Source organism: Montipora foliosa, chromosome 4 (assembly GCF_036669935.1).
Source record: "Montipora foliosa isolate CH-2021 chromosome 4, ASM3666993v2, whole genome shotgun sequence".
In the NCBI taxonomy this organism is placed as follows: Eukaryota; Metazoa; Cnidaria; class Anthozoa; order Scleractinia; family Acroporidae; genus Montipora; species Montipora foliosa.
In genome coordinates this window covers 3,137,657-3,148,659 of record NC_090872.1, presented here as the reverse complement: position 1 = coordinate 3,148,659, position 11,003 = coordinate 3,137,657, and the positions used below count along the sequence as shown (strand labels likewise).

Genomic DNA, 11,003 nt, shown 5'->3' with positions numbered 1-11,003 from the left:
AAGGACGCTGCAAATACACCGCATTAGATTTCAGCAAGTTCATCAAAAACAATCAAACAACTTTTTTGGCAGAGTGCTTTTTTCAAGTTTTTATTTTTTTTCTCAAAATCATGTTTGAAATTTGGGGGTGCAGCTTATCTCCAAGTGCAGCTTATACACAGTATTCTCTGTCTACAATATTAATCTCCCCACCAAATTGCAAAAGCAAACATGTTTTTCCACTCTTACCTACCTCACAATTTTGTTTCTTATGTGCCGGGCAAGACGAACAAAGTTATTTGGACCCACGACTGTGATGTGACTTGATGTGAGGTGAGATATGGTGCGTTATTGGGGTCAAAATTTTAATGTACAGAACTCTACAGTCTGATTTCCGAAAAGTCTCTTTTTGTTTACAATTCCTTTCTCATCGCTACTCTTGTAACATGCCTAATTGCTAATAAAGTTTTTTTCCTCAACTTTACTAGCAAAAATTCCACCTCTTTTCATGCATTTGAAGAGGTGAATGGAAAATTGCCACACCTCCAAAATTTTAATGAAACTTGCATGTATGATGGTCAGAAAGGTATCGACAATCATAACACCCCAGTTTCACACTTTGCCGGCTAAAAACTCGGATGCAGTGACAGATTGTATGACAATTTAGGCTTGTATAGCATCATGGGATTGAAAGAATCACATGATTCCAAGTGAACACCTGGTTGACTTTTCGCAAATAATTTGCTGGCAAAGACTTCTTTCAAAAGTAATTCAATCTTCCCAAAGCCAGTGACTTTTCGGCTGATCGCATCCTAAGTAAGCCACCCACTGTACGACCTCATGATGGATTGCAAAGGCAGTTAAACCAAGAAATTGTAAACTAGGAACTCTGATAATTACCAAATAAAATTTGGTCCGAAGTGAATACAACACTTTGAACATTCCAGCATACATGCAAGTATTTTTATTAAAATTCTGGAGGTGTGGTAATTCTCTATTCTCCTCTTCAAATGCACAAAAAGAGAAAGAGCAAGAGGCATGTTACAAGAGCAGCAATGAGAAAGTAATTGTAAATAATAAGAGTCTTTTCAAAAATCAAACTGCAACAAAGTGAGAGGTATGGGCCTACTCAAACTGCTTTTTAGTGCAAAATTTCTTTGAAAACAGGAATGGCAAAGCAGTTTGTGACGGAAAATCGACAATAGACCTATGCCTCTCACGGTCATGGGTCCACATTACTGCTAGTTCTGCCAAGTTTACGTACATGTACATGGCTTGCACAGGTAACAATGCTAACATGTTTGCTTTGGATGGGGAGATTTATATTTGGAATGAAAGTGTGCAAATGCATTTCAAGCAGTTTTGTAGGCTGTACCTTCAGTATCAGTTCATATCGTGGGATTCTTTGAACTGGCATGATCATCAAGTCTTGTAGAGTTAATTTTTCTTTGTGATCCCTGGAGCATTGCTAAAGGAGAAAAGCAGTCCTGTGAAATCTTGATTGAAAATGTAGCAACCCTGAGTATTGTCTAATGGTGGAGTTTCTACTTCCTACTGTACTTGTAGGTTCCACTCCTGTTAAACAAACTGATTTTCTTCTGAATACTAATTTTTTTAAGGAAAAAATATTTACTGTCAACCCTTTTGCCCCCTAGGGGGTTCTCCATTGACTAGTATTAAAAATCATCTCTTATTGGACAGAGACCATGGACTGCCGACCGGTTGGCTCAGTTGGTCGAGCATCGGGCTACTCTGCGGGAGGTCATGGGATCAAAAACTCCAGCCAGATCAACACTCGGGGTCTTTAAATAACTGGGGAGAAAGTGCTGCCTTTATAATGACACATGCAAATGATTACACTCCCTAGTATTCTCAGATAAGCACGATAGCAACACCATATGCCCCATCTCACATCCCTTCAACGGTCATAACCCTGTGGATGTAAAAGAACACACACACTATTCGCAAAGTGTAGGGCATGGAGTTCCCAGTGTTGTACTGTGTCCTCCTCTGTGGTATTTCATGATTGGGCAGGTAAAAGCTCAGAGGTCAACCTGTGTAAGGGACTCTGTGTCTTCTTGCTGACCTTCCATGGGCATTGTCCCTTACATCAAATGAAATGAACTTGTGAAGACAATTTATTATTTTTATTCTGATAGTTACGACTGTTATATCATACCTCCATGTACCGCACAAAAGCTGGTCTGGACATTGTGGCTACCCTGACGGCTGCTCTAGCTTGTAGGAAATGATTAATGAATGCACTGTAGGCATCCACGAGAAAACACTTGGTGAACTAGCAGTGATTAAAAAAAAGAGAGTGTTCACATAAAATTCTTACATACAGTGTAAGGTAGGATCTCTAGCCTTGGTAAATAAACTTTTCTAATAGTAGATATGACCTCGTTTTGCTTGTGTCCTGTTATTCTTTTTACATTTCCACCCTGCCCTTGAAGTACAGGATTTACGTAGTTGCTAAAAAAAGGAATGATCTACAATAACCTACAATTATCCACAATGACCTCCAATGACTTTCAATGAGAGCTCTACAATGGTCTAAAATGGCACACAATGACCCACAGTGATCTACAATGACCTACTACAATGGCCTGCAATGATTTACAATGACCTACTCCAATGGGCTACAATGATCTAAAATGACCTACAATGAGCTACAATGACCTACTACCATGGCCTACAATGATCTACAATGACCTACTACAATGGCCCACAGTGATCTACAATGACTTAAAATGGGCTACAATGACCCACAACGGCCTACAATGAGCTACAGTGTACAATGACCTACAATGAGGTACATTATATTACGCTAAAATTAGCTAATGACCTGTAACGAGCTAAAATAAAAGATAATTTGCAGCTCTGAGGGCACTAGAGCATGTTTGCAGTACAAAGGTTAAAAATATTCCACTCTGCGCTTTGAACCAACCAAACTTCGTTGCTGTGCAAGTTGAAAATTTTCGTTGTACACTCTAAACCAAACAAAACATTCTGGGAAGAATAACTTATTTATAATCTTGTAGTCATTTTTTCCTGCTCTAATTAAGATTTTATCATTGTCGAGCAAAGCCTTGATATTTGTACATTTTCAGTTATGCTTTAAAACAAAGGAAAACCATCCAAGGGTCTTCTGCTTTCAAGGTCACATGTGTAATTGCTGTCGTCATTTGGGCTGTCATGCAATGGAATAAAAGCGTTGCATGACAATGCACAATGGATGTTTTCCACGCACCAAACTCTTTACTCTGATCTTCGCTTTTTTGTCTTTCTCTTTGATTGTAAGTCATTGCAGCTCATTATAGGTCATTGTAGATCACTGTAGGTCATTGCAGCTCACTGTATATCATTGCAGAGCTCTCCTTGTAGCTCATTGTAGCTCATTGTAGGTCGTTGTAGCTCATTGTAGCTCACTGTAGGTCATTGTAGGTCATTTCTTGTTTTAGTAACTATGATAGAATTAAGTAAGAAACTTACTTCCACTTTTAATTCTTGAAACTCATAAAAAAAAGTGTTCTTACCGAAGAAACAAAGATGTCCCCAATCTTTTGTTTGTCATGCCATTCGTTCACTCTAGCCTGTAGCTGCTTCAAAAAGAACTCGTGACAAAGGAGAATTTCAGGAATTTGGTAAAACATTTCATCAACTTGCGCTGGCTCCACTATTCCAGCATTGTCTTGCTTCTTCAGGGCTTTGTAATAACTCTGATGAAACAGATTAAAATTATTTAATATTTCATTATTATACGATTTTCACCATATCTGCCTGGGTTGTTCCTCATCTACCTTTTGATAAAAATTGTCCTTAATTCCCCGATATGGAATTTGAGTACACTGTGGATGGCTGCAAAACATGAGTAGTGGAAAGTCATTGACACAGGCTGCTGTTAATCCTAGAACTTGCAAAACCACATAAATGTGAGAGTCCCAAGCTTGAATGGGTTCCAATCAAGAAGGGTGAAAAAATCTCACGTTCCTTAAATACTAACTTATCCACTTTCATACAGTCATGTGAAACAGCTTTCTTCATTTGTTATAATTTATAGTCTAATGTGCTTCAGGCATCATCCTGTAACCTTTCACTCCAAATACTTGCAACACCAAGTGTGAAGTTTTGTTCTTATTACATGTACACTAGTGTACATTTTACTGACAGTGAGGACAAGCGTTAAAAGGAATACATTTGAATTACATGTAGCTTTCACCATTACATTGATTATGGTTCAGTGGACTAAAACTTAAAACAGCTTTAAAAATGAGGACAAAACGTTTTTTGGAAGTGCCTGAATCAGTGATGTTTTTTTTATGTACATGTAATCTAAAACATTTAAAATTTAAAATATGTAGCCAACAAAATTTAATGTACTGTACAACAGGGTCTGGATAGGTGATTATTCAAATACCATTGAGCCATTGAATTGAAGAATAAAGATAAAGATTTCAGGATGATTCTCGAAAAACAATGTGTGGTGCTTTTGTCTTGGATGGTTTTACAAGAAAACCCACACTTTCTGAGCATTCAGAAATATGAGGGTTCTGTTTTGCATCACAGCTAACAGACTTGAATCTTTATTCAGAGCAAATATTGACTCAAGTTGGTAACAACCTATTACAATTTCAACACAAAGTCAGTAGTGAACAGGAAGGTATATAAACAGGAAATTGAAACATTCAAGGACAATAAGGATAAGACCTGTTTCCTTCTCTAATGGAAACTAAATAACTATGACCACCAAGAAACAAACATTAATTTTTGCTAAAATAGCAAATTATATGTTCAATAGACTGAATACACTATCCAGCAAAACCACAAATTCTTGCCTTACAAAAAAGTAACAGTAATTTTTTGTTTCTGTAACAAAAATTCCAATGAGCTTTGAGCATGAGATTCTGCATGTTGCATTCTTCCGGAGCCTTGTAGCACGTTTCAGCTTTCACATGACTGCATGCATGACCATCCAATTTAACTGATGGCTAATTTGCACAACAATATTGTTTGGATTCCACCTTCCGAAGTTTGCAAGCCTGATGAGATTTTTGGTACATGGTGTATTTTGTTTCTTTGGCATTTAACTAGTAGGGAGATGGAAGTTTCTTTTCTCATTTTAATGAGAACATGTACATTCCCCAAAAAGAATAACAATGAAAACCAAGTACCGGTCAAAACTTCAAGGAAATTTTTTGAAGTGTCAATCTATTGTTACAGTATCATAGTTACAGTATTACTAATGCCCTTCTTTATTTCCATTGTCCAAAACACAGTTAAGAATAGAAAGCTCCAAAATTGTAATGTAAACAATAAGACATAAGAAAATACTTATAATCACCTCACTGTCCAATCATATACAGGGAAATTAAATGAGTCTAGTTGTACAATCTCCATGCTTTGTTCACTGTGAAAGACCTGTGCAATTTTGCATCAGAGATTCTGGGACTGAAAAGCTCTCTTTTTAGCAAACAAAAAAAAAGGAAATAGACAAAATCAAGCAAAACTATACTATCTAGTTTTCCAATTATCATGTCTTTCTAAAAACCCTATTACATGTAAATTTGCATAAATTGCAGGTGGGCTGAAAAACATACATACCGACACAAGAAATTGTAAATTCTGTACATATGACACTTCTGTATCCAGCAAATTTTTCACCACATGAGCTCTGAGATCCTGAAAAAGGTATTGATGATATTAATATACAACTGTAAAATTAAAGTAAAGTCAAGTCTCTGCTTAAGAGCCAGAAGGCCCATCAGGCTGGTACATATCTCCAATTTCATTAGCATGAAGCGACTAGGAGTATTTCTACTCCACCCCTGGATGGGATGCTAGTCTATTGCAGGGTTACCCCCAGCATTTTGCTGGTACCCATTTACACACCTGGGTCACTGGAGAGAGGCACCGTGAGAGTAAAGTGCCTTGCCCAAGAACACAACACAATGTTCCCAGCCAGGACCCGAACCCGGACCACTCAACCTGGAGTCGAGTACTGTAACCACGAGGCCACCGCGCCTCCCGGTACACTACAACTGTAGTGTACAATAAATTTTAACTTGGTATTGTTTTTTCCAATTTGGACATACATGTGTCTTTTTCATCTCTAACATTCCCTTGACTTTGAAAACATTTGCAGCCTAAAAATATTATTGCAAGGACCGGGCTTTCAAGGCAGGCAACCTCTAAGGATATTTATAACATAACTGAGCCGCAGTTAAGGCTCCTCTTCTTTTCTATTGCAAATCTAAAGCATGAAAGAAATGTGATTGATGACGTTCGTGAGTATTATTTAAACTACAGAGTGAGCATTTTGTAATTTAGATACAGAATATTGGGTAACATTTGCACTGCATTAACATTTTACAGTGGTATGAATTTGACTTGGGCATCACCTTGATGAATTATTAATGAACTTGGATTTGTATGTGTTATTGCTATGGCAAATGGCAGCGGCTTGCTTCTTGCCTTAGTTCATACTAAACTGCCTTTTCTTTATTTCTAAATAAAACAATATTCTGTCCTGGTGAGATTAGGGGGAATCTTCGATTCTGCACAATGAGCCTTGTGTTTTAAGAACAGCAGGCCATCTCTCCTAATCTGGATACAAATCTACGCATTTGGTGCAGAGATTAAAAAATTGAAGTCTGCAGATTGGTGCCATTTTGCATTCCTAATAATATTCATTGCTTCCAAGTGAAACCATGTATTATATGGGCAAGTTGGTGAGGTCTAAAACACAGGTCACTTTTGAAGGGTCACTCATTGCAGGTCACTATTTTTTACCTTTTTGAAAGTAACCCAAAACCCTCAATTTGGCTAACCTTAGGCTGCCTAGCCTAGTTTTGAGGGGTTTGGGGTTACTTTCCAAAAGGTGACCTGTCAAAAGTAACCTGTGTTTTAGACCTGCCAGGGCAAGTTTGTTATTTAGCCACATTCTTGATCTATTTGTGGCACTTAACAAGACTTGAATATCTCTGTAATGACAGAGGATATCTAAAAAAAATACCATTCCTTGTCATTGTGAAAGGCCTTTTAAATGAGTAGCAAAATTTCTTAATTCATAAGTACATTACCGACAACATCAATAATACAGTTCAGAACAGGGAAAAAACAACAGCAACAAAACCAATCACAGACACCAAAATGAAAACTTAATAATATCTTAAAATCAGTAACAAAGCAGAGTTGTTTATCCTGTATTAACTTCACCAGAAATCAGTTTGTAGCAAGCTATACCTATTTTCTCAGAGAAACCAGTGAGCATTGAAATCAGCTTTTGTTATAACTGACTACCTTATAGTGGCCAGAAAAGTAATGGAAAGTGAACAGTCTGGGGGAGCACGTAAACCAAGTTATCTGTAAGGCTCTGCTATCTTAAGACATAAACCAAGTCCCCACATCTGTTCAATGTCTGTTTGGGTAAACCCTGCTTCCACAGAGTCTGATATCACTATTTCACCTGTTTAGTAGTTGATAGAAGTATATACAGGATACTCGTATTCAAATTTTAAATATTCTGCAGCTTTAAAGCACCTCTATTTCTGCATTTAATTTGACTTCTTTATTTAATGAATGACCAACTTTTGTGAAAATTGACCTCCAGCATTGATATGAAGGGAATTATTGAACAAATCAGCCACTGTTGCTTTTAGATTTTATCAGGCAAGCCTAGGTCACGAAACTACTTCACAAATACTGTATAATTATTTCCTCTTTGTTGTTCGTAACCCTACCATCACAAATTCTTTATAAAAGTTCCAACTTTTGAATTGTGGGAACAAAACATTTCCAAACTTCTGATAATAATTGAACCAATAAATCAACAATGAACTATTTTTTTTCTTTGTGGCATCAACAAATTGTCTCAATACAATTATCTGGTCTTATCAGCCCAGGAGACAAAACATTCTAATCCAGCATGACAAATATCATCTGTTCCAATTAGGTAAGCCATTCTAAAGGCACAGCGATTTAATCAGCTTTCACTGAATGAATCCCTAGTTATGTACATGTATTATGTAACCTGGGTAAAGACTGTATATTAAACAGAAAACTGCATAAGGAGGATACCATGTAAAATCTTAAAATAATTTAATACATGTTAGATCCTAACCTGACATTTAATGTTGCTTAATCAAACATACGAGTCTGTAGACTAAAACCTAAGATAGGGCCACAACTTTCATTTTATAGAGTGTTAATTTTTAAAATCCTGTGTACCCCAAGAAACTTGCAAAGCAACTGCTTTCAAATAAAATAATGCAAGATCTAAAAAAAAAACGTTTGATATTCACTAGGATTTCATTGAAAAGGGTAACAAAGTTGTTGTTGTTGTTCTGTTCAAAGAATCTAGGTAACAGCAGTGGCCACGCCAAGGGATAAAATTTAATATTCATATGACATCAAACTGATCTGAAGCAAATGTAAAAATCCTTGAAAGGAAAAAGTGTCAGCTTAGAGCTTTTTTTGACCGCCGACCATTAATTTTTATTTCCAGATGTACAAACAATCAGTCCACCTTTTAAGTTCTTTTATCAGAATACACAGTCCTCGTTACTGGTACTTAGAGGAAATAGCAAATGAATAAAAAGACCATGCATAACTTAATTAAAATATTATTACTTACATGCTTTGATTTCTGTGTTTTTCCCGAATCTTTAGGCAGTGATGACTTTCTCTTATCATCTTGCGCCATTCCGCTTGTAGGAGATTTGCAACTCCCTTCTAATGATGAGCTTCTCTTATTCTCAAGTTTTACCTTTTCTGATACCTGAAGAGAAGGTTCAGAATTTGGCATTTCAACAATTGTCTCCATGGCTGCAAGTTTGTTGAGTTTGACTTGAGCCTTTTCTACAGCAAAGGAATTGGCTATTCGCTGTGTCCTTGGTGATGATGACGTGGTAGGTGCTGGTGCCGAGTTGGCTCTTTGAACTGGTTTGGCACAGCGTTCAGGTTTGTCAAGTTCATAACAACCATCGTCTGGGCTTAATTCACTTTCTTTATCTTCATCATTGTCGTCATCAAGGACACGAATTTTATGGGGTGACTCTCCTTGATTCCCACCATTCACCCTCTTTGCCAACTGCTCAGATTCCTCTTTTAGCTTTTCTCCCGAGAGATTGGGTTCACTGTTGCTGTTGCGATGAGCTTGAAGCTCTGCAACAGTGTTTTCAAGTTGAATCCCATGGCTAGGATCACTTTGGGACCTCCAAGCATCATCTACAGATTTCCCGTTAGACGTTGCATCCACATTTAAAATATCATATTCTACATTAAGATCCCCAGTGCTGACCTGGTCAGAATGCGCCTCACTGAAACCACTTGTTGTCAAGGACAATGCATCAAAACTAACTTGGCTTGGACTTGGCGAGGGAATAGGCCCATGAACAGAGCTGCTGCTTTCCACATTTTTGTCCTCTAAAAACACAAACTCCTCACCATCAGTGCCACTAAATGAAAGGTCTTCAAGATTGTGTGGAACCTGCTTTAAACTTAGATCACCGAGGGTTTCTGCTTTCCGCAATGATGGTGATTCAAGGATTTTTATTGTATCTAGTTTTGGTGGATCTTCAGTTACCAGTGCCTTAGAATCATCTTTGTAAAGTTCAGTTTTAATCACAGGTAGAGAGGCCCTCTTCTGCAGTCTCCTTCTGGGTGAAAATTTTTGTTTTATTTCTTCAAGAGACTCACTGTTTTTGTTATCATGAAAAGAATCAGCTTGAACCTTGTTTTTGTTACGGCAGTCATAATGTGGTACACCAACTGCCTGATTGTCTTCAACCTCTGAGGTTGCTTGTGGTGTGCAGTCTTCATCACTGCCACAAACAATGATGCCATCCCTCTTTGAGCCATCAAACATTCCTGTATTATATGTCAAGAAGTAAAAAGACAAGAATGCAAAAAGTTAAAACAAAATGGACTTATAGGTTTAACAAGGTGGCCCCTTCATTAAGGACTCTTCCTCAATGTTATTATATGCATCTCTTCAAACTTTAAATTTTTATAATTAACATTAATTTTTTTAAAGCTGCTTCCTTAGTATGCTTCACTAAAACTTTTAATCTGTGGATAAAGTAGTGACATGCAACAATTTCTATTTATGCAACTGAAATTTACTTTGCCACAGCAAATTTAACCTTTTCTAGTTATCTAGTTAACCCTTTAACTCCCAAGCCAGCCTGAACTGTGTTCATTGGGGAACACCACTATGTCATCATTTTTAAAGCTTCAGTTAACAAACACAGTTAACAAGACCTAATCAAAAGCTACAGCATAAGAGCATAACAGCAAAATTTCACCCTTGAACAAAGGCTAGCTTACATTAAAAATAACACTAACTTGAAATCCACTTGTCTGTATACATATCATTAAATAAAATTAAACAGCAATAATTAACTCCTAAACACTACACAGTAACATCATGAAGTGTTGACTTCTAAAAGGCATGTTTAATGCAAATCAATTTATGGCTTTTTAAATTGAGTCTAATACCGTGGGAAAATCTAGAATGAAGGATTCACTACCCATGTTACTGAAAATGTGACAGTTAATGATCAAAAAGATGTTTTCCCACAAAAGTTCAATAATATTGAGGCAAAATTACTCATTCAGTAACTGTATCATACACTTTGCATAAATGCATCAAGGAAGTTAAATTTTGGTCAAACAGGATCCTAAAAGACATTGAACATACCTTAGGACAAAATAATTACAATTCATCTTCTCTTAATTATGATTGTGTAAAATATTAATGGCATTCTGAGTATATTTTAAGGAACATGAGAGAGTATTTTACACAAAGTTTTTTTTGTTTGAATATTATTTTCATAAAGGATGAACATCCTCTTTCACGAAAGGGATATCTTCCTTATTTACCAACCTAAAACCATTGTAAAACATAATCATCACGTTCAAAACTTTTTGTTCTAAATTATAGTTTTCTTTTGTACTTTAAAGGTCTTGGCATTTTGGAGACCTGCTGATGAAGTTTTAAGTTCAATATATAATTACATTGT

General features: G+C 36.7%; 1 protein-coding gene across 7 annotated transcripts in view; it reads right to left on the bottom strand.

Annotated features, from left to right (window-relative positions):
- Positions 1 to 11,003, bottom strand: part of LOC137999541 (uncharacterized) — a 64,345-nt gene that overhangs the window by 16,306 nt on the left and 37,036 nt on the right. For all 7 annotated transcript variants that reach the window (XM_068845335.1, XM_068845339.1, XM_068845337.1 and 4 more), the window contains 5 exons: positions 8,615 to 9,849; positions 5,584 to 5,661; positions 3,519 to 3,701; positions 2,159 to 2,275; positions 1,355 to 1,447 (listed from right to left, as the gene is read on the bottom strand). In XM_068845335.1, coding sequence (XP_068701436.1) covers positions 1,355 to 1,447; positions 2,159 to 2,275; positions 3,519 to 3,701; positions 5,584 to 5,661; positions 8,615 to 9,849 — 1,706 coding nt within the window. The remainder of the gene's footprint in view (positions 1 to 1,354; positions 1,448 to 2,158; positions 2,276 to 3,518; positions 3,702 to 5,583; positions 5,662 to 8,614; positions 9,850 to 11,003) is intronic.